The 24668-nt window shown below is 43.8% G+C and overlaps 2 protein-coding genes across 2 annotated transcripts; one reads left to right on the top strand and one right to left on the bottom strand.

Annotated features, from left to right (window-relative positions):
• Positions 1 to 598: 598 nt before the first annotated feature.
• On the top strand, positions 599 to 2581 carry LOC113011551 (uncharacterized protein K02A2.6-like). The gene is made up of 2 exons (XM_026151062.1): positions 599 to 1239; positions 2070 to 2581. The coding sequence occupies exons 1-2, from the start codon at positions 764 to 766 to the stop codon at positions 2137 to 2139; spliced, it is 546 nt and encodes a 181-aa protein (XP_026006847.1). The 5' UTR covers positions 599 to 763; the 3' UTR covers positions 2140 to 2581.
• A 4114-nt stretch (positions 2582 to 6695) lies between these two features.
• Positions 6696 to 18120, bottom strand: LOC113012656 (trichohyalin-like). The gene is made up of 3 exons (XM_026152958.1): positions 15850 to 18120; positions 7479 to 7604; positions 6696 to 6795 (listed from the first exon to the last, which is right to left on the bottom strand). The coding sequence occupies exons 1-3, from the start codon at positions 17454 to 17456 to the stop codon at positions 6696 to 6698; spliced, it is 1833 nt and encodes a 610-aa protein (XP_026008743.1). The 5' UTR covers positions 17457 to 18120.
• Positions 18121 to 24668: the final 6548 nt, after the last annotated feature.

The raw sequence follows: 24668 nt of genomic DNA, 5'->3' as shown, positions 1-24668 counted from the left end.
TGGAACAACGGTGGGTAGCCCAGCTCGCAAATTATCAATTTGATATTAAGTATCGGCCTGGCCAGGAAAATGTGAATGCTGATGTTCTGTCTAGAATGCCATTGCAGGTGCAACCCCAGGATTTGGTGCCTCCACAGAGGGTGGACGAAAAAGCATGGGTTCAGGCTGTGAACATCGATTAGGATCCAGGATGCTGGCAAGGCTTACAAGAGCAGGACCCCACGCTGCATAGAGTGAGATACTACATGGCCCGAGGAAAGATGCCATCTGGGGAGGAAAGACGCCAGGAGCCTACTGCAGTCTTAAACTACATGAAACAATGGTCACGGCTGGATTGTTGGAGGGTGTTCTGGTCCGCAGGGGGGTGGATTCCAACACCTGTGAGGCGTACTACCAAATCCTTGTTCCTTTGGAGGTACAGTAACCAACATGGAAGGCTTTCCATGAAAGGAATGGTCATTTGGGGGTGGCAAAGACACTTTCGATGCTGCGCCGTAGTTTTTATTGGCTTCAAATGGAGAAGAGAGTGCGGGACTGGACAACATCCTGTGAACGGTGTGTACGTCATAAAGGTCGTGGTGACGGTCAGGCCCCACTTAGTCCTGTTCTTACACACGCACCTCTCCAAACCGTGGCAGTTGATTTCCTGACATTAGGTAGACCGGCAGACTCATACCAGTACATTTTGGTCGCCACTGATTTGTTTACAAAGTATGCTTGGGCAATACCTACCAGGGACCAGACCGCTGCAACTACAGCGAAGATGTTGTTGAAACATATTATTCAGCCAATTGGATGCCCAGAACAACTGCACTCGGATCAAGGTGCTAATTTCGAGTCCGCCCTCATAAAGGAGCTCTGTCAGTATTATAATTGTCGGAAAAGTCGAACTACTGCCTATCATCCTCAGGGAAATGGGGCCTGTGAACGTTTCAATCAGACATTAATAAATATGCTGTCCACCCTAGAGGAAGAGAGGCGGACTCGGTGGGTACAATGTTTGCCCGAACTGCTCCAGGCTTATAATAACTCTGTCCATGCGTCTACAGGTTACACCCCCCATTACCTGATGTTTGGATGGAATGCTCGTCTGCCAGGCGAGCTGTTTATGGGGACGAAGAGACCCATGGAGTCAACCACGACGCAGGAGTGGGTGAGGAGACATCATGAGCGCTTGAGGCTGGCATACCAGATGGTGGAAAAGAGCAGCCAGAAGGCTGCAGGCCGGATGAAGGACAGGTATGATGTTGGGGCTAGGGCAGCACCATTGCTCCCGGGGGAAAGGGTTCTAGTCCATACGACAAGAAGGGACGGACAGGGTAAACTGGCAGCACACTGGGAGGAAGAGATCCAAATTGTAGTTGGCCAGCCAAACCCTATGAACCCAGTCTACAGAGTTCAGCCAGAAGGTAAAGATGGGCCTGTTAGAGTGGTCCATCGTAATCGCCTGCGCATATGTACTTTCTTGCCTTCCGTCAATGATAAAACAGGAGGTGGCGCCTTAGAACCAGGAACGGCAGCTGCGCATGATATAGCGACAGCCTCAGACCAGTGGTTACTTCTATGGAGTATGGCACAGCAGATGCCAGGGCCAGGTCACTATCTGTCCTCCAACAAGTCCGCCCCTGCAACTCAGGAGGGTTTAAGGAGATCTGCCCGTGAAAATCTCGGGAAGCCCCCACCTCGATATACTTAGTAGAGTGCCCGAGGACGGGCTAGGAAAAAGTTGGGGTGGGTGTTACGGAGTATAGCATGGTGGGAAAGGACGGAGAGAAACACCCCCCTAAGTTTTGTTGGTTTTGTTTTTGAGTTTGTTTTGGATTAATTGCATGTTTTTGTGTTTATTTACGGTTGTTGCACCTGTGTGGGAGGGGAGATTTTACTCTAGCCCAGCTGCCAGTGAGGCGGAGTTGAATACAGGGAGCGGCTGATTGGAGTTCCTCTTTATAAAGGGGAGAGGAAGCAGGAAGTGTTGTTGTTGTTTTTAGTAGGACCTCGGTGAAGCAGGAGAGCCCCGGAGATCCAGGACAAAGTGTGCGCATTTTTAATAGAAAGGATTTTTTTTTTAGCCTGGCCTGGTTTTTGCTTTTAACGAAACGGAGGACGTGGAAAGGAGGACGTATTCCTATGGAGCTGTGAGAGGACGTGCTGGAAAAGAGAGGACGTGCTGGAAAAAAAGGGACGTGTTGGAAAAGAGGAAAACGAGCACTAGACTGGAGACCTCCTGCGCCCCGATAAGAAGAACTGGACCAGCTCGGGGAAGTTTATCTGCCGGGAGGTAATGTGGAGACCCAGCCTCGAACAAAGTTAAAGCCTGAAAAGGTGGGTGGCAAACCTGTTTTAGGGAGCTGCAGGATTGATACGTGTTGGTTGCGTGTTCGTGCAGTGACCCTCTCTCCCCTGTTTGTAACTAGGCGAAGAACTCGGACCGCGGTGGTCTTTGGGCTTTGGATCCCTGGCCGGGGTTGTCTTCAGCCGGTAGTTTGCCTAGAGGAAGAACAAATAAATTTTGTGTAACCCATTGCAGTGTGTGCGTGGTGGTTTGTTGCTGGTCCCTACTAGAATTCCTATTCTTTTTGCACGGAGGCTCTCTTAACAGACCTCCCGTAACATACTCGGAGGTTATTAGATTAATTTAAGCTAGCTTAGATAAGGTTATAATCATTATTATGATATTAAAACTAAAGATAAACTGCGATACTTGATTAAAATTAGCGGTAAAATGATCTGAATGTACGACTGGTGGAAAGAGCTCGGACTGAATACAGCTGTTCATGTAAGTGATAAATCAAACTAGTGACTTAGACTGATGACACAGTCACCTCATAGGCACAGAGCAGCCGAGCTGGAATCAAAGCTAATCGTTAGCTTCTGAAAAGCGACACTGCAATACCCAAACAGACTGAACTCATGGCGACCTCTGACCTTTGTCAGCAAGTTCCTGCACCTGCTGCTGCAACCAAACTCAAAGTGTTGTAATAAAACCATATGTAATGAAAGCCATTATCGAGACTACTGTTATTTAAGGGTACAAGTTGTTGAAAGTGCAAAGTCGAAGCTGTAAGTGTCCACGACGTCCTGCAGTCGTTTGTGATTCATCGCCACAAATGAAGTGACTGTTTCTGCGTCCATGTGGATCACCCTCCTGTTAGCATGTTAGCTACATGATAGCAAGAACAACATGCCGGCGACTACCCAGAATCCACTGCAATCCCTAAGTCCCATTAAACAGTTAGCTAAACGTACGGGTGAATAAAACTTTAAATAGATTATAAATAGAGAAATGGTAAACTGCAAGCTCATAGTATGGCTAAAGGTTTAAATTATTAACACAAAGTTGGTTTTTTAACAGTTTTTGTTTGCTAAAAGTTGAAGGTTTGAGCTAATAGTGAGCCAACAGTTGTGGATAAATGGTTGAGACACTTTGCTGCCATAAACGTTACCCTGAATATCCGATCTTACCCCGAGAGGCGATGTTGGTGACGGAGCGCCGCCATCCTGATGGAAAAGGTTGGAAACAGGTGAGTTTGGCCAAAGGAACGAAGTGTGATGAACGAAATTCCCTGCGATTGTTTAGGCTGACATGTGACTAACGGTCCTGATTAAGAGCAAAGTTAGAGCACGCAGGATTCACCAAGTGTGTGTTAATGGTGTCCAGCAGTGCATCAGTGTGTGCGTGCGTGTTCGATGGCCGGCACGCCAATTACAGACGGCAACAGGAGTAGCAGCAATATCTATAGGTCATTACTGTGATACAGAGCGTGGCTGGTTCCTATGTATTTAATGGACACAGGGGTGTTTGGACCATTAGGCGGCTTCTCTGCAGCCATCTGGTCATCTGAAGAAACTCCTGTAACAACCCAACACTGCACATCATTACAGAGTGTGTGTGTGTGTGTGTGTGTGTGTGTGTGTGTGTGTGTGTGTGTGTGTGTGTGTGTGTGTGTGTGTGCGTGTGTGTGTGTGTGTGCGTGCATCAGGAAACGGAGGTTAGCGCTCGGCCGATGATAGAATCAGCAAATGGACGCCACCTTTTGCAGCAGGAGGACAAGTCATTTTAGCAGCATAATGGAATTTCGCAGCACTGGAATACAGTGTGTAGAAGAAGATATCATCTGGTGCAATAGGAGGAGCTGTGTGCTGCGGGGAATTCTGATATTTCTATTTATTCACTCACAGTGGAAGATGAAACTTATTTCCAGGTGAGGTTAACACAGATGAGACTCGGCTGCGGGACTTAACCCTCGCTCTGAGAGGAAGCCGGCCTGCAGGTAGAGCGCGCGCTCGTTGGCTCAAAGGTAAATTTCAGGGGCGTTTACAGCTCGTCGAGCGCCACGTCTCGCTTTTTAATAAGCAAAGCGTGCAGCTGTAAATAACTGCCAGATTCACTCAATCATTAGCCACTAGCTGCTATGTTATCAAAGGGTTTGCAGGTGAGGTTTATGTGTGTTTATTGGCACTGTGAATTTTTAAGGAGGGCTTCGCTGAGGGCAGGAGATCAATAGCTTTTCTATATACAAGTTCTGCTCTAAATCATTTCGCACTGCGAGTCAGGTTACAGCTCTGTGACATGCTGATGATGGAAGTTATGAGCAGCAGTATTGCTGCCAGAATAAAAAGCCAAGTACCATTACCAGGAGGGGGATAAACTTCACTTTGATGCAATTAAAATGTGCGGAGCTGCATAACTGTGGACGCTAACATAGCAGAGTGGGACTAATCACACACAGCACAGCCAGAGGTGGCTGTTCAATCTCTGCTTGGTTTTTGTTCGTGAACGGACCTTCAGCAGGAGGCAGCGCTGCTGAAAATCTAAAACTCCAGTTCTTCTTTGGCCCTCTAAACAAGGCCTGCTGATTGGTCCGGTCTTCCTCAGGTCGTTTAGGTCTGCAGCATTCGTTCATGCACAGCTCTCTGAGCTCTGCAGCAGCTCCGTTCTTTCCTTTTTCAGCCGTTCTGTTGGATCTTTGTCCTGCTGATGACCCAGTTTGGTCCCAGCTTTATCTGTGGGACAGACGTCCTCACACTGACTCTGGGACAGTTCATCATCCCTCCTCCACGTGCTCACAGCTGTTGTCAGGTCTTTATGCACAAACATCTGCACTTTGGTCCGTTTGCTCCTGAACTCGTTGCTCTGTTCAGATGCAGCTTTGCAAAAATAAGCCATGTTCTTGTAGACAGACGAGGCTTTTTCCTTCCTAACTTTGACCTTTAACCTGTAGAGTCTGAGGTGTGACCTCGGGGTGAATTTCCTGGCCTGCCCACTCCTGTGGGATGTGCTAACACACCTGAATGCTGCAGACCTGCAAACTGTCCAAGCTCATTCAGCTATGCTCACAGTGGTGACGATCACGGCGCTGCTGCAGGAGCAACTGTGAAAATAAATCACTGAAACAGCTGAAGTTAACTAACTCTTAAAGTGTGTCCTGCAGTCAGAACTGTTAGCGTCCAGATAAACAGCTGCCGCACGCCGCTCTGCCTCGTCTTTATTTCTTCTTCTTTGGTATTGGGGTTGGTTGGAATCCTTTGCAGGCAGCACGAGCGATGACAGTCTGCTGAGGATGGGCACTTCGCACACTTGCTGCCAGAAACATGCTTCTTTACCAAAGTCTGCTAACCACTTCAGGTCGCCAAGAGCCGATCACTACAGCACCGAGACGTCCTTATCTCCTCAGCAGCACGCCGCTTTAGCCGGCCTTCAGAGGGGAGGAGACCGGCTGTGCATACAAAATATTCAGTCACAGATAAACAGAGGAGGGGAGATTTGTCTTTCTCCTCTTTCCTCCACGTCTCCTCTTACCCACGAGGCTGTGGGAGATGCGATGTTGGAACAGAAGGCGTGTGCAGCAAACCATGAGAAACACAACCAGTGTCACCCGTCGCCTAATTGCGGTGCTGCTAGCGTGAGGGCAGCGCCGCAGGAAACAAACTGCAAACAGTCGAATGAGATTTTATTCAAATGTGGCTCCTCTGGGGCGCCGCTGAGGTTCACCTGACCTCCGTTTTGGACCGCTTTCTGATTGTTGACATGTTTCACGCTGAAACTTCCTGTTTACTCCCCAAAGAGGAGTTTTTGTGTAAACTCCCTCAGCACCTTTGCACTTCCAATTTGCAGTATTAAGTCGATTTGAGCGATCATTCTATTAAGCTGTCAGGTCCCAGAGTCCCAGCACTAGTTTGGGAGGATGAGATATTTCCAGACCTGTAAACAGAGAAAAAAACAGCTTTTTACTTTGTGAGGAAGCAAAAAAATGGCTGCTTATGGTTTCATGTTATAGTAAAATCTGGGCTGATGCACTGACTACAGCTCTGAGAGAACTGGGGAAAAATATAGAATAATCAAACTGGCTGAGCCGGTCAGTGAGAGCACCTGAGAACCACATGAAAGGAAGCAATAAAAAGGAAAAAAGAGCTGAAAGATGAAGTAACCTCCACAGTGGCAAATGTGCGTTACAGCTTCTCCTCCAACAAATGATCGGCTGTTCCTGCCCTCTGTTTTCCATCCTTTAAAGTGACTCTATTTTGTATTCAGTGTGATCTTAAACTGAAGGCTGGGCCCATAAAATCACCTCCACCAGGAGCAGCTCAGCACGAAGCTCTCGGTTTGGAGGCGCACGTCAGGGCTCGCAAACGCCTCTATGAAGGGGTCCTCTTCTTCTGAGCAGCAGCAGTCTGTGGACGCTCTGATCCACGGCTCACGGCCCTCGGTCTGGTCGGACAAAGAGCCACAGGCCACGCCCACGCAAGTGTCCCAGAGTAAGATACAGGGCAGCAAAGTCGGTGTTAGGAGTCAGGCTGGTGACAGTGCGAAAACAGGAGTTCGAGCCATCACACGTGAACCATTTCCTTTGATTTTTCCAGTTTCTTCCACAGATTGTTTGTCACTGTAACTGTTTCACAGGGACACAAGCGTCACCTGTGAGAACAGAGCAGCGTTAATAGGATTGTTACAGTTTTACATTAATAATCTGAATCAGTAAAAATAAAATCTGAAGCTTTAAAGCCGACGTGGTGAAGATGTGCGCCTGCATGCTGCAGTTTGCCACAAACAGACACGTGAGCTGAGCTCAGATGGTGACAAACTCAAACTTTCATTTCATGAAGGATTTTATTGTGAAAGTCCCGCCCACCCACGGCTGACCCTGATGTCGAACTTTCTGATTTTGACCCCGGGCGGATGTTTGAATACGAGGACATAAGAAGGCATATCGGCTGTAATCTACTGCTTTCACACCTTGTTGCAGGCGTGCTTACATGATTAAGATTTATAGATGCAGTAAATATTGCCTGCTGATGAAAATTAATTGCACATCTGTCCGTTTTTTATTATTATTATTTATTGAAACACCGACTGTAGGTTCCCGTCCCAAAGAGCCTGTGTTGTTGCTCCGTGAGTTGCTGTGAGACTCCAGGGTCTACAAGTTGTGTGGCGCTGAAACTTGTCCGACTCATCCATCATTGCCAGGGAGACTTCCCACCTCTGGTGGCACAGCTGTTTGGGCAGTGACACCGGCGTGCCCGCCGTGGCCCGTACATCTGCTGCCGGGTGGGCGCCGACAGAGTCATCGTGGTTTTTTGGAACACAACAGGCAGCGCGGCGCCGCCTGCAGCAGACGAACCGAGACACAAAAGACGGGGTCAGGGGGCTGGAAGTGATATTTTGGGTGGAATGAGTTTGAGATGGAAGCTGATCAAGAGGAAAATGGACTGAAAAGAAACGTGAAGGCTTCATTTTGGGGTTCTTTCTCCTTTCTTGGAGCTTCTTGAGGAAAATATTCACTCTGCTGATCAAAGTAATGAGGTGAACATTCAGTTACAGGAAAGTGAGCACCCGAGTGAAGCTTCACAGGTCATCTGTGCATGTTAAAGCGTGGTTTTAAACTTCAGCTGAGTCATGCTGACGTTTTCTTTTCTGTAAATTTTTATTTAATATTCATTTATTTTCACGTAATAATTGATTGAATATTTATTAAAGGCTCTGTCACTACGAGGCCTCCAGCAGAGTCGCGCTAACCTTTCACTGAGCAGGAATCCACATTTGGAGGCACAAACACGAGTGTGGCTAACGTTAGCAGCAGCCGCCTGTCCCTGCAGGTGAACACACCTGGGCCCTGTTTCAGGAAGCCGGTTTAGTGGAAAAACTGAGTAAGTATACCCTGAGTTAACGAAAACTCTGGGTTTTCGGTTTCACAAAGCGAGTTCAGCTGCAGCCTGAGTGAGTCACTATGACGACACACGCCGTGAAGCTAACCTGCCCCCTAGCAGGTTTACCACAACTAACCCTGACTGTCTCCGCCCCTTTGTCGGAAACCTGACAGTAGGAAGTCTCAGACATGGCGTATTCCTTCCTTGAAGAGCCAGTAGATATCGAAGCCCAAATTCTCCGCAGAGCTCTCCGCCGGGAGAGAGTGATTCGAGCGCGTCTGGACATCTTATCATTACCTGATGATTTCCTGTGCGAACGTTACCGTTTCTCAGCACAATCTATAATTTATTTGGATAACATCCTCAGGCCATATATTACGCATGTGACACATCGCGGACATGCTCTCAGTTCTGTACATATTATTTGTATTGCACTTCGGTTTTTTGCAAACGGGAGCTTTCTGTATAATATTGGTGACGCTGAGCACGTTTCCAAGGCTACCGTCTGTCGGGCAGTCAGGAATGTTACAGTTGCACTGAAACGTCTCCTGTACTCGTCTGTGGTGTTCCCCGGTCATAGACCCACAAGATTTATCAAAGACGGATGCCACAAAATTGCAGGTATCAGGATGACCAAAACTTAATTTATGATGTGGTGATACTTGAACTACTACTTAAATTTTACATTTATTTTCAGGGTTCCCAGGCGTGATTGGCTGTATAGATGGTACTCACATTCCAATTATTGCTCCTTCAGTAAATGAAGGAGACTATGTGAACAGGAAGTCTTTCCACAGCATTAATGTACAGGTACATAGTTCCCTGTAGCATTTCAAACTAACAAATTATTTCATCATAGTAATGGATGCTAATTTGTGTTCTCTGCACTGTGAAGATCATATATGATGCTGCCAACATTATCACAAATGTGGAAGCCAAGTGGCCAGGCTCTGTCCATGACTCACAAATATTCCGTGAATGTACACTGAGCACAAAATTTGGACATGGTGAGTTGAAAATACTTTAAAATATATAAAGACCAATTGCTTCAGGGACATTTGAACTGAAGTGTATCCTTCTGTCTTAGGAGAGTTCACTGGCTACTTGCTTGGTGATAGGGGGTATCCATGTTTACCCTATTTGCTTACCCCTTACTCTGACCCTGAACCGGGCCCACAGCAGCGATATAATCTGGCTAATTGCAGGACAAGAGCCAGAGTTGAAATGACTATCGGAATGCTTAAGGCCCGGTTCCAGTGCCTGCAAAGACTCAGGGTCACCCCAGAAAGGGCATGTGACATTATTGTGGCATGTGTGATTCTTCACAACATTGCCACAATTAGAGGAGAACACTGTCCTTCTGAACCAAACATCAGCAGTGATCCAAACCATGAACATCCTGACCCTCCCACGGACATACAAGATGGAAGAGCAGTCAGAGACACCATATGTCACAATCATTTCTTTTGACCCATCACCTCAACATGTTGAAAGAAGAATAAACAGATTTTTTGTTCAACTGGCTTTATTGGTCACCTGTGTTTCCTGTACACAAAGTATTAAAAGATGTAAACCTCATAAAGTGTCTCTGTTGCTTCCTCCTCTGTAACAGCTGTCAATGTTTCTTCATTATTTTCCTGTAGTAAAGAAATAGACAACATTGCTGTTCTACTGTAAACTCATATAATCTGTGGAGTATTACTCACAACTGCATGTTGGTCTGGCTCAACAGGAGGCTGCACCAGATGCAGTACACCATCACCATCAACTGATAGAATATGAGGTTTATACAGGTCACTTATAACTTACAAGGGACCAAATGGCAATTAACAAACATACCAATCACCTTACACTTCATTGTCATTATGCTCTCAAAGACAACCAAGACTGAGGCAAGGCAAAATCAGTAGGAAAATAACTTCACTAAAAAATAATTCATTATGGTGAAGAGTTTATCAGATGAATGAGCAGCACTGCAAAGGTGACTGTGAAGAAAGGATGTATGCACATCATGTATTATTTTGGATTTACCCCCTATGTAGGCACTTGTGTCTTGCGGGGTTATTGACTCAGAGGATGTCCCCGCAGAGATGCCTTCGGCCACAGGGCGCCCACTGTTTTGGCTGAGGGCCAACTGCTCAGCCTCTGTGAGTGGTGGTGGTGGAGGACCCCCACCTGTTTTTCGGGCCTCCGCTTTTTTTCTGTTGGCTATAACGGGTCACATTTGAGCATACAGAGTAAGCAAATATGTACTTGTAATGTGCTCAGATAATTTCAATAAGTGCTTACAGAAAGAAAATTAATGTAGCCTCTAACTGCAATTGATTTACATCGGACAAACAGACCAAGCACTATGGCTCATAATACAATTACACCTTACCTGTTTGGACTATATTTTTATATTTCATTTTTACTTGCTGCCAGGAACGTTTGGGGCCTGTTGGGTTGCACCTGCGCTCACATCACGTCACAAAATAAAATGTATAAAATAACAAATAAAATAACATATGATAAAATAACGTGTTAAATGGGTGGAAATCCCTAGATCAATGTTTAAATTAACACTCACGCATTGACTCTGTCGGCTATGTTTTGCCATGCATGCTCCCTTTCTTTTGCAGCTGTGGCTGTGTTACTTTTTTCCGCGGAATTTGCATGTTATCGGCATATGCTGCCATCAGAATTTCGGCCTCAAGCGCTGTAAAATACATTGACCGCGCCTTCTTTCCCTCCGTCTCCATGGTGACTCGCTTAATCTGTGCTCCGCTTATCAGGGCTTTATGTATCCTCGTCCGCGCGCTTCACTTGGGGTTAAAGCAACTCCGCCTTGATTGAACTAATTGTTATCAGCCTTTCTGGAACGGAATATTCCGAGTTGGACAGTTCGGGGTTACTCAACCGTGAGTGTCGTTTTTCACTCTGAGTTTTCCAAACCGGCTTCCTGAAACAGGGCCCTGTGCTGAACGTGATGATGCGAGGGGTTCATCAGCATGGTTTCAAATCCTGTAGGTAACATGCATGTGCCTCTGTGGTGGGAAGGGCTTATAACGGCCAGCGAACAGTGATTGGTTGTTCCTTCTTCCTTCTTGTTCCTGCCTGCTGCAGCTCTCAGTCCTGTCGGTCCAGATGCTTGTGTTGTAGCTCTGCAGCAGCACTGCGCTGAAGCCCATCAAATATTCTGTCTTCCTCCAGGTCCTCTGAAACCTCGCTGACTCTCATCACGCTGTGTTAGCTTCACATCACGTTCCTCTTTTTACTCTGGGGTCACATTAGTGAGAGAAACCACCCACGCACCAACAGAACAGGTGGATTTTATAGCAATTTGAGGGCATCATTATGATTATAATCAGGTGGTATTCACCATAATACATCAAGTACTTTATAGTTTATGCAGTTATGAAAGTTTGTGTTCATGAACAAACTACACACAAACGAAGCGAAAGTTAACTCAGAGAGGACGAGACGGAAAAGTTTCCAGAAGCTAAATTCATGTCTGTGGTGGAGATTTGAAAGCATCCTAATTTATATTAGCTGTCATGAGGCTTTTATTTTGATAGTCACACCTATCTATCAAAATAAAAGCCTCTGTCTATGCTGTGATCAACAGAAAAGTTAACTGAGGCTATTCTTTTAGAAAAATTATAGTCTTCCATCAGGAAACTGTGAGATCTACTTTGAAATGTGAGACATTTAAAACATCGATAAGTATCCCGCAGTTTTCAGCAGGGGCGCCTCTGTCTGACCGGATACAAGTAAGTAAACTTCTTCCTGGAGAGTTTATTCTTATTGAATAAAATATGATGCATGATGGGTAATATTTTCTCTGGGGGAGGGCTCTGAACACTCTGCTGGGTTACATGAGTTAAGTCAGTGTGGTTACTGCCATCTTTTATATACAGTTTATGGGCTAATTTTAGAGCAGTTTGGATATTTTTGGAGTCGTAAAAAACTTTTTAACTAAAACAAGAAATCAGCTCTGAGGCTGTCAGCGTTACCTCCGGTGCGGCGGTCGATCTTCTCACAGATGCACACAGGTGAAGCTCTCTTTTTGAGACTCTTGTAGCTCCTACTTTTTTATCCACAGACTGACGATTTCACACCAGGGATGGAAGGAGGGGGATGGTACGACTGGTATGTGGGTCCTTCATGGCAGATCATCAGAGTGTGGTCTGTTTGGCACCAGCAGGTTTGGAGCCACAAAGAACTGAAGGACGGCGACACTGCAGAGGCTCTTATCGTCAGGATGCCACAAAAAAACTCGGCAGAAGGTAAAATCTCACATTTTCATGATTAAACCTGCAGTGCCACTAATGTCTCCTCTGCATCATATCGAGCATTCTCATTATCACTGTGTGGTTCCCAAAATGTATTTCTATAGTTCGCTTAATATCAGACGCAGCAAAACAAACTGCTCACCAATAAAAGATTAAAAACACAACATTCATTCCAACTAACATGTTAAAAATCAGCATTAAATATAATCGCTCATCAAACATCGATACAGCAAAGAGCACAGGTGAGACCTCAGCTGTGTGACGCCGTGGTCAGCTTCTTAAAGGGAACAAAAAACTCTCGCCAGTAACATAATCAAAAATCTGAGACCTGAAAATCTGCAAAAAAAAGCTGAAAACCATCCATCACATGTGCTGTGACGGTGTCACCTCCCTGACTGATACCTGCATTATTCAAACAGCTGAACCCAGAGCAGGTTCATTACTTTATTATTATTAAGCTTTTTACTTTATACATACAGTTTACACACGGACCAACCAATGATGCTGAACCAGTGACATGAGGCCTGAGGAGCTACTGAAGAGATGCAGGGCTGAAACTATAAGCTGCCATCATGCAGATGCTGAATGCGACAGTGCTGTGCAGCTCAAACTGCATTACAAATACTCCACGCCTTTCATACGTCGGCACAGAGATCAGCCTGTAAACATGTTAATTTCTGCTTTAGAGCCTCCGGTGGACATTAGAGGAACTGCACGTATTGATGGCTCACCTGCATACCTACAGGAGCCCTTTGGGGACATTTCACTACAGCCTAGCGTGTATTTTATAGTTTTCTTCAATTCTTTCTGCGACTCTCTGACTCCATAATTTCCCAAATAACTTCATGTTTTCTTCAGTCAGACTTAAGTCAGCTGACGCGTAAACTCATCATCATCACTGAGCTCACAGATCAGCTGAGCAGGACGCTCACGTTCTCAGACTTCTATCCAATCAGACTTCAGAGGAGTCGCCCCCTGCTGGACTCTAGAAGGAGTGTAGGTTTCAGGGCCCGTGATGATAAAAACAAAGTCAAGAAGACATGTTTACGTTGCAGGCATGTTTATGGTCGTATGCATATTTTGGTTGGAACGCAGCTGTCGGGAACACGATCGCTGAAACGAGACGCTGTTTTTTCCCTTTTGTCAGACATGAATGTCTAAACTGAAAGAGGAGGAGCCTCCAGTCAGCGTGATAAAGTGGTCAAAGAGGGGAAACAGACAGAGGGATGCTGTGAACACACTTGGAGGAGGAGGAGGAGGAAGGATGAAGTCATTTTAGAGTTCAAACCCACAAACAGCCTGAAGAGCTGAAGGGAGGCGAGCTGCTCCTCTCCTCAGCTGCTCCACCCCAGCGAGCTTCTCCTCGCACCTCCCCTGCTGAGAAGTCAGCTTTCATGTTCTTTTCAAAGTCTCAGGTAATATTACCCAGAGCAAGCCTGACAGAGCCCGGGGCAAAGGCAGCGCTCGCTCTCACCTGCAAGCACGCAGGCGCGCTCGCCACGCACGCACGCTCGCCACGCACGCACGCCATTACCCAGGCATCACCGCTGCGCCCTGCCTACCCACCCACACACTGCCTGCACGCACACACACGTACAATAACACACAACCACACACACTTTGATTGTCTCCACGCTGTGGCTGTCATTAAGACTCATTAAGGGGGATGGTTTTATTGAAGGCGGCCATGTTGAGGCATCCGCTGAATTATTCATTTCCACCATGCGCACACGCACACACACAGACGCACACACACAGACGCACACACGGTGGAGAGGCAGGAAGCTGGAGCAGACTGAAGAGAGAGAGAGATGCAGCCTATATAGGTCACTTCCTCCTCCACCCGCATCGCTCAGAGAAGTGGAACTGGAAGGCAGGAGGGAGGGAGATGGAGAGAGAGGCTTATTATAGCAGGCGCACACACAGAAACAGGGAGGCCGTGGAGATAAAGGAGGCGCACCTCAGAGAGTCGACTGTCACAGGCATGAATGAAGCTTCAGCGCAGCACTAATTCACAGAGGGAGACGGGAAACGGTGTTTAGAAAGGTTTCAGCGTTGAATAACCGTCTCTCCCGGTTACGATAAAAAATCACGTCATCATCTGCTGCGGGTCTTTGTTGGACGTCCTAACCAAAGGAAGTTTGTGTGCACGTGAGACGCTCCTGCTCAAGAAAACAGGAAAGATAAACATCTGTGCATGCGAAACACAGACTGTATATAAAAGATGGACGTGGTCACTGTGACATCACCTGGAAGCATTTTCACCATCGCCATCTTCAAACGCGATGAAGCCAGGGTGACTCTGACTGTGGAGAGGAGAGGATTACAGCCACTGCCCCCCCGCCCCCCACACCCACCTCACAGGAGCCGCACAGGAAGTTTTTCCTTCCTGCTGTTGCCGAGTGCTCGCTCATAGAGGTTAATCTCATTGGTGGGGTTTCTCTGTGTTATTGTAGGTCCTTACCTTACAGTATAAAGCACCTTGACGCAACTGTTGTTGTGAATTAGCGCTGTATAAGTGAATTTAACTGAATTAAGTTTATTGGGGCATGGTGGTTAGCACTGTCGCCTCACAGCGGGAAGGTCCTGGGTTTGAATCCTGGGCTTTTCTGTGTTTGATAAACAGGCAGCGAGTTTGCACGTTCCTCCTGCGTCTGCATGGGTTCACTGCGCGTACTCCAGCCCCAAGTTAGGATCGGCTGATTCGGCTGACCTTAAGCTGCACATAGGTGTGAGTGTGAGCAGGAATGAGTGGCGACCTGTCCGGGGGGTTACCCTCCCCTCTCGTGTCATGGCTGCGGGGTCGTACATGTTTGTTGTGCAGACGGAGATGAATCCAGAAGTGAGGCTGGTGTTTTGGACTTGGTGGCATAGGCTACCACAGAGGGTCCACCTGGGCAAAACGTTATGAGTCTGGGACCGAGGAGCAGAAAACATTTTTGAGAAGAAAGATGAAAACGTTCCAGACATAGAAAGGTGGAGATCTGCTGCTTATGCGACTGTTTTCAGTTCTTTAACTATTGCCTCCTCTATTCGCTTTGCCTTGTGCACATCTGTGTGCATGTCTTCCAGCTGCTGGTTTCTCTTCTGGATTTCTTGAAGTCTACACTGCAGGTCTTTATGTGTTTTCTGTTGTTCTTGCTTTTGCGCCTGGATTTCAGTGTTTTTGTACTTCAAGGTCTTAGAAAGTTCCTCAAGTTCGGTATTTTTTCTCAGCATCTCATTGATGCTACTCTGCATCGCTGAGCATTGTTTTTCCAGCTTTTTCTTTTCTTCTTCCAGTACAGTTGATTTGTACTTTGTTTCGTTATACAATTCTTGGAGTGCTTGATTTTTCCTCTGGAGATGAAGTTTTTCTTCTTCCTGTTGTATTTTCTGTTGGTCTTTTTCTTGAAGAAGCTCTTTATTTCCGTGCACTTTTTTATCAAGCCTGATTTGGAGTGATCTGTGTTTTTCCTCCATCTCGTCAAGCTTGGAGTCCATTTCTTTCTGTTTCATTTCCAGTTTCTTCTTGTCTTGAAGCAACTGTTGACTTTTGTGCAGAGTTTTGTCATGTTTCACCTGCAGCGCTTTGTATTTTTCCTCCATGGCTTGGAGTTTGCTCTGCAGGTCTCTCTGCTCTACGGGCTCTTGTTTCTTTTCTTGGAGGTTCTCCTTATTTCTCTCCAGAGCTTCATCAAGCATTACTCGCAAGCCTTCATTTTGTTTCTCAATGTTCCTCAGCTTGCAATCCATTTCTTCCTTTTTTATTTTCTGTTGGTCTATCTTGTGAAGAAACTCTTTATTTCTCTCCAGAGCTTCATCAAGCATCACTTGCAAGCCTTCATTCTGTTTCTTGATGTGCCTCAGCTTGCAATCCATTTCTTCCTTTTTTATTTTCTGTTGATCTTTCTCGTGCAGAAACTCTTTATTTCTCTCCAGAGCTTCATCAAGCATCACTTGCAAGCCTTCATTTTGTTTCTCGATGTTCCTCAGCTTGCAATCCATTTCTTCCTGATGTATTTTCTGTTGGTCTTTTTCTTGAAGCAGCTCTTTATTTTTGAGCAGTGTTTCCTCAAGAGTTAGTTGCAGCATTTTCAGTTTTTCCTCCAAGACTTCAAGCTGGGAGTCTGTTTCTTTCTCCAGCATTTCTTGTTGCTCTCTCTCTTGAATGAACTCTTTATTTCTGTGCACTGTTTTCTCAAGCTTGATTTGGAGCGATCTGTGTTTTTCCTCCATCTCGTCAAGCTTGGAGTCAATTTCCTTCTGTTTCATTTCCATTTGCTTCTTGTCTTGAAGCAACTGTTGACTTTTGTGCAGAGTTTTGTCATGTTTCACCTGCAGCGCTTTGTATTTTTCCTCCATGGCTTGGAGTTTGCTCTGCATGTCTCTCTGCTGTGTGGACTGTTGCTTCTCTTCTTGGTGGATTTCCTTCAGTTTTTCCAGAGCTTCATCAAGCTTCTCTTGGAGCTCCTGATTCTTCTTGACCATGTTTTCCTGTTTTATGCTCTCTTTTTTCTCCTTTTGGAGCAGATCTTTATTTTTTTCCAGAGCTCCATCAAGCTTTTCTTGGAGCTCCTGATTCTTCTTGAGCATTTTATCCCCTTTAATGCTCTCTTTTTTCTCATTTTGGAGCAGATCTTTAATTTTTTCTAGAGCTTCATCAAGCTTTTCTTGGAGCTCGTGATTCTTCTTATCTTGGAGAGCCCATTGTTTCTCCTCAATAATACCTTCCCTTTCCTGAAGCTGGTAGGATAATTTTTCTAATTCAGCGCTCTTTCGCTCATTTTCTTCTGTCAGGATCTTAATCTTTTCTCTGTTCATGAGATTTTCCTTCTCCATTTCTTCCAATCGCTTTTCCTCTAATTCCACCTGTTCATCCCAAGGAAGAGAGCTGATGTAAGGGTCTAGGGACTCATACCATGGAATAGAGCTGGGGTCAGCTTCTTGTCTTTCTTGCTCTTTCTGAGACATGTTGGAGTCTGTATACCGTGAGTACGAAAAGTATCCAGATGTTTGAAAATGCTTTACTGGTGAACGTTTGAATGCTGCTAACATAAGTGCTGCAAATAACGGACTGAAAGTTGTACCTCCTCACCCCTATTTATGGATTCAGAAGCCTGTGACATCACAATTCCATAAGCCAATGAGGTTGTCACATGACATTCTAGAATGAGGTCATGTTTTTGTATGAATTTTTTAAATAACATCAACATTCCGTAAGCCAATGAGGTTCTTACATGACTTTTGAATGAGGATAATTATTTTGTGTTAATCGACATAGCCTGCTGCAGCTCAGAGCTCATGAGCTCAAACGATCCTCCAACCTCAGCCTCCCGGTAGCTTGGATTACAGGCACGCGCCACCGCACCCGGCGAGAAGCAGCTACGTTAACAGGGCTTTTAACTATGTCTGAGGTGACATCATGACACTAACCTGCTGCCCATCATTAGCAAAGTTGTAATGATGGGCAGCAAAGATGAGGAATGAATGGTGCACAATTGTTATATGCAAGTTTTTAGAAAGCTCGTGGTTAACCCAAGAGTATTTTGTCACAATATCAAGAAGAGTAAAGCTTCAATGTCAAGAATAGATAGGAATATAGGGAATTATATATTTTTATTTAAAGACAGGACTCACATGTTTTCATTTCTAGTCTTTAAAACCTGTCTCTATCAGGGACGTGCAGAGAGGTTTAAAGGGGCGGGTGCTCAAAGTTAAAAAGGGGCACATTGAACCATGCTGAATAACAACAACACACATTCATCAAGAATCTAATATGGGAAGGGCAGGGCTGTGTTGATCTGAGACTGTAGACATTAAAAAGTCCACAGGAGAGATGGTAGCTGATTAAACAAGTTTCATGAGATAATAACAAAATGCAAAGATTGGTGACAGCGCTTGGAACCATAAGGCAACGAAAAACTGTGACATAAACTCGGCTCTGCCTGTGAATCACTCTTTGCTTCTCTTCTTCCTTCCTTCCCATCATTTCATATATCACTCTCCACTTGCTGTCTATCTGAGAACAAGGCACAACTTGCTATTGCAATAAACTATAATCTAATTATCCACACCTAACAACTCTTGCACTTAATCTATAATAAAATGATGACTGCAAAATGTTATAGCCCTGCCTTTAGTAGCCTCATACAGCTCCTACTGTTTCCTCCTCATGTCCTTACCAGCCATGTCTGCACAATGTTATATCATGAGTAATATTTTTTTAAATCCAGCTAAATAAAACACACACATGCACACACAGTGACATTTTAGACCTTCTTCAGAATACTGTATATACTATGGGCATCCTTACATTATTATTTATTACTAGAGCTACAATAATAAAGCAATGAGGAGGGGGAAGTAATAAATATGAAATAATGTATTTATGATGATTCCATTTGTTTCACTATCCACTCTGTGCAGGGCAAAGCTTATTACATTTTTAAACTGTAGAGATACAATAATTTTACTGCTGTAAAATCCAACTTTTGTCTTATTTAAAATATAAATCTAATATAATCTGCTTCTTAATGTATGTTCTTTAAAATACAGCGTGTGTTTTTTAATATATTATAATTATAATAATTATTATGTGGACATGCATATTAGATCGTTTTTTAGTGAAATATAATCCCTCCAGAAAGGCAGGAAATGCCCAGAAACTTACTTTAAAACTAAATATGTTCCCTAAAACGGTGACAGAGCTACAGACCCATGACAGCCTTACACAGGTAGCCAGCAGCTATGACCAGCACTACTTGTGCAGTTAATAAAAGGACAGGTAATGTTTGTCACGCTGTTGCACACACAGCACGCTCGTTTGTTTCAGTTCGTCAGTTGCAACAAGACAGCTTACCAACGTGTATGTAATAAGCTAATACTCCTGTGTGCTACACACTACAGTGTGCGCTGTACACCTACTTACTGGGTTTTATCTTGTTTTATTAACTCATTTTTGAGACACTGCATTGTCTTTTCTGTTCTAATTGTTTTATATATTGTCTTACATTCATTTCTATGAACTTCATAGCAACAGTCATAAGTTACAAAAACTGGCAAGTCACTTATATCATTTATCAATATCCCCCCTTTTATATTTTCTTCCATTACATTTGTAAAAATATTATCTAATAGAGTTGCACCATGAGTGGTTATTCTCGTCGGTCTTGTTATCAGGGGAAATAATCCCATACAATACATTGAATCAATAAATTCTTCAATTCTCTTATTATGATTTGGGTTCAATAAATCAATATTAACGTCTCCACAGATAAACATTCTTTTCTGATTCAGATTTGTATACAAGTCCTCCATAATGTCCTTAAAAGTCTCAATCTTTGACCCTGGTGCTCTATATATGCAACTGACAATCATATTTTTCTGTTTTTTCATATTTATTTCCACTGTTATACATTCCATCACTCCATCTACCACCCTCGTCATTCTTCTCATTTTTTCAAACCTTAAATTTTTATCAACATAGAGTGCCACCCCACCTCCTTTTTTATTAGTCCTATCTAAGTGGAGGAATTCATATCCCTCTATCTCAAAATCCTCTTCTTTTCCAGTGTTTATCCAAGTCTCTGATATTGCTATTACACCAAATGGTTGATTAAACTGTGCTATATATTCTTTAATAAATTGAAAGTTTGCATATAGACTTCTACTATTGAAATGAACCATGGTTATATTCTTACCCCACTCTAGGTTCCTATTAAATAGTTCCATTGTATAATAATTACAGTCCTTTAACATTTTGGTAAAAAAAATTACAGTCAGGATCTATATTGCTATCATACCCCAGTGTCCCACTTTCAACATCCATTTGATTTGTTACTTGAAATCTGTCAGACATCTGACTTTATTATATATCTTATCCACATACCATCACCTTTAACAATACTTTGTCTAAGCCAAGTACCAACCAATTTGACAATTCATTGAAAGTACCATCGACCATCCCAATGCTTTGCCTTACATTTTATCAGCCGTATTTTTCTAATTCTGTCAGCTCTTTAATGACTAAGACCTTTGGCTGCTCCGGTGTTCCATTTAACTTAATGAACACCTTACAATCTGATGTCCAGGTTGACTGTATTTTCTTCTGTTTTCTTAATAATCTTGCTTGTCTTGCAATATCTGCGTTTTTCTTGATTAGGTATTCATTAACGTACACATTCGTTCCTTTCAACTTTCTTCCTTGCTTCAGAAGCTCTTTCTTCTGCTTCCTATTAAAAAATCTTATAATAATGGCAGGTTTTTGATTCTTGTTTTTTGTTAAATGTTAAATCTAAATATTATATTTAAATCTAAATCTAAACGTTAAATCCAAATGTTAAATGTTAAATCTAAATGTTAAATCTAAATGCTAAATTTTAAATCTAAATGTTTAGGCTAACATGCAAATGTATTGCACAGATCAGCGGAAATACCAAAATAAAAGCTTTCCGAAAACCTCCGGTGCAAAAGTGTGCCGGTAGTGGTCAGACACGTTCTCACTCCCAAAGCGTAATAATTTTCGCTAGGTGACAAATTGTCAACATTTTATGCTTTCGGGTACCCAACACGTTCCTAAATGACGGCATCGGAAAAAGGAGAGCACATGAGAACCGTTTGGATTCAATCTACAGATGTTCTTTCATTTTCTAAAAATTGCTTTGGAAAACACTATTTTACGTCATTTAACTGCTAGTAAAGGTTGGGAATAAGGTTATAGTAAGGGCTAAGGTTAGGTTTAGGGCTGGAACACATGGCTGGAACGTCTATTATGGCGGGACCGTCATTCCACTGGAATTCAGCCATAACCCGACCATGAGAAAGCACGTCCGGCGATTTAGCTGAAAACATCGGAAGATCCGTTTTGTCGGCCCTCCAAAGGTTCAGCAGTACTGCACTCTTAGCAGCTGCAGTCTCCACTTTACAATCGCTGCAGCACATGTCCAGCAAAATCGCTGGACATGCTCGTAGGCAAGAAGTGAAGCAGCACATGGCGGGGAGAAGTGAGGAGGAGAACAGACACAATTTTGCACCAGAGGTTTTCGGGAAGCTTTTATTTTGGAATTTCCGTTGATCCGTACAATAAATTTGCATATTAGCCTAAACATTTAGATTTAACATTTAACATTTAGATTTAACATTTAACATTTAGATTTAAATATAATATTTAACATTTAGATTTAATATTTAACATTTGATGAAAAGTTACAAATATTTTACTAAATGTTGTAAAGAATTACTCGAAAAAGCATGTTTCACTTTACAAACGGCGCCCCATATATCACAGCTGACTGTCTTCAAATCCAACAAAAGTGGTATCAAACGTTTGTGCTACGTTTGTGCTGGTTTGTGCTGCAAAAATTTTCGTTTGTGCTACTATCATTTTAAAGATATTAATAAAAATTTCTAGAGGTCATCAGAGGTCAACCAGCCCCCCCACATTAATTAAATCAAACAAAATGGGTGTCAATCAACTGTGCTAGGTTTGTGCTGGTTTGTGCTGCTAAAATTTTCCTTTATGCTGCCTCTGTTTTAAAGATATTAATGAAAAGGTAAAGGTCAAAAGGTCAACCAGCCCCCTCACATTACCCAAATCAAACAAAATTGATGTCAAACGTTTGTGCTACGTTTGTGCTACGTTTGTGCTGCAAAAATTTTTGTTTGTGCCGCTATCATTTTAAAGATATTAACAAAGATTTCTAGAGGTCAACAGAGGTCAACCAGCCACCCCATATTAATGGAATCAAACAAAATTGATGTCAAGCGTTTGTGCTGGTTTGTGCTGCAAACGTTTTTGTTTGCGCTGCTAACATTTTAAAAATTTTAATAAAATAACGTCTTGATGCGTGCTTAATCATCCAGGTAAGTAAATCCCAAAAGGTTGATTCTGTTCATCTGGACATTTTCAGTTGGAGAAACGTTTCGTCACTCATCCAAGTGACTTCTTTTGACCTTTACATTTTCATTAATATCTTTAAAACAGAAGCAGCACAAGCAAAAATTTTAGCAGCACAAACCAGCACAAACGTAGCCAGTGTTGGGAAGGTTACTTTTAAAATGTATTCCATTACAAAATACAGAATACATGCCCCAAAATGTATTCTGTAACGTATTCCGTTACGTTACTCAATGACAGTAACGTATTCTGAATACTTTGGATTACTTAATATATTATCATGCTTTTTACAACAACGTGAATGTACTATTGCTGTGTGATTTATTACTATTACTGAAGGTCCGCGACTCCGAACTGTAGTAAAGGGACCTCTGACTAATACGGCGGGGTCCCTGTCGGCTTGTCGCCGAAAACTAGCTCTACTTTGTTGTGTGGGTCAACTTTTCTTGCGAGAGACAGAGAGAGGCGTTGAAAGACTGCTCCAACGGAACTTATTGTTTTCGGAGGAAAACACGAACACGGTGTACAGTCGAGTCTTAATAGCTTACTTACAACTGGGCTCGTCAGGCACTCTTCTTGGCTGAAGTGGTTATTATTATATTTACATGCTTCCAGCTCCCGTTTTTCCTCGATGACAACTCGTACCTTTCCACTCCCCTTTTTCTCCCTCCTCGCGCTCACAGACCCATAACGTGTATGGCAGTCCATTCTCCCTGCAACACGGACTACACTGCCCATGATGCTACATTCTTTAATAATAATAATAATAATAATGGATACTTTATTGATCCCCATGGGGAAATTACTTGTTTTTTCTCTGCATTTGACCCATTCACTCAGTGAAGCAGTGGGTAGCCCACTAAGCAGGCGCCCGGGGAGCAGTGTGTAGGGACGGTACCTTGCTCAGGGGTACCTCAGGGTATCCGTTAAGTGGATTCGAACCGCTATGCTTGTAGCATTCTGCCTGTTAGCTTAGCACAACAACAACAACGAAAAGGCGCTCTCTCACCCAGGAAACACACAGTCGCAGAGAGAGAGAGAGCGTCGCCCTGTAATCATGGCAACCGTAACGCTGCCGCCTGGAACAACAGAACGTAGCTGTCAAACAAAACCCAAACAGTCCTGACCTGCGACAAAATGAAACAGGAAAGTACCGCAGTGTAATCCATTTATTTCAACAAAGTAACTGTACTCTGAATACCACCTTTTTAAACGGTAACTGTAACGGAATACAGTTACTCATATTTTGTATTTTAAATACGTAACGGCGGTACATGTATTCCGTTACTCCCCAACACTCATAGCTGGATTGGCCATCGGGCATACCGGGCATTTGCCCGGTGGGCCGTTGGTGATTTTTTGTTTTTATGGGCCGATGGATTTTTTTTTTTTTTTAGGAAGGGTATATATAATGAAAGGTGTTGGATTGGCCAGTTGGTCATGATCGACTCTGGGCTGGACCAATTACAGCCGAGGAGGCCGGATGCACCCGCCCCCTTGTTTAGCAATCACGTGATTTTCGCGCATTGCATGCCGGGAACTCGTGGCAAAACAATCAAAGTACCGCATCAAATGCAAGCATTTGCAGCACCGCAAAACGTTCATTCTCCGGTTCCAATACCTTCTTGTTTTTTCTTTGCCCCCCAAAAAGGTATGTACAAAACGAAGGAGAACAATGCCGGTCCGTACAAAGACAGACTCGATGAAAAGACAAAGAAAAGATACGAGGAAAAAATCAAAGGAGTGAAAGGGTCAGACCCTTACGAGCACACAGAGTGGACAAAAGACGTTAGCGTGCTGCCCAACTTTCACCACGCTCAGATTTATAATTATACGGTTCTTGGAGTGAGTGCATACACTCATGAAGTTTTTAGAAACTTCAGGTCACTGGTCTTACTTCGGAAACATGGCTTAAAAAATTTCTCTTCAACGACGTAATCCGATAAAAAAAAAACGATCTCTTTACCCGTCGGCTTCCCGTGGCTGTCATGCAACCGGCTATTGCAGTTAATAATACAACAGCTTCTTGACATTTTTTGGGTTTCTTTTTATCGCTGTGTAACTGAGTTCAATTGAAAGCCTGCGTGCGCTAGTACCTCTTGCCACAAGTTCCCAGAATCCTTTGCGGTTTTACCCCTGAATGACGTCACATTTTCAATCTTTATCCTGGTGGGCCGGTCTCTAGTCAAAATGCCCGGGCCGATTTTTTGTCCCAGTCCAGCCTTGCCAACACTGAACGTAGCACAGTTGATTGACACCCCTTTTGTTTGATTTAATTAATGTGGGGGGGCTGGTTGACCTCTGATGACCTCTAGAAATTTTTATTAATATCTTTAAAATGATAGTAGCACAAACGAAAATTTTTGCAGCAC

The sequence above is a fragment of the Astatotilapia calliptera genome, chromosome 19 (assembly GCF_900246225.1).
Source record: "Astatotilapia calliptera chromosome 19, fAstCal1.2, whole genome shotgun sequence".
NCBI lineage: Eukaryota > Metazoa > Chordata > Actinopteri > Cichliformes > Cichlidae > Astatotilapia > Astatotilapia calliptera.
Note: the sequence above shows the minus strand (reverse complement) of the source record. Positions and strands in the feature narration are given on the sequence as shown.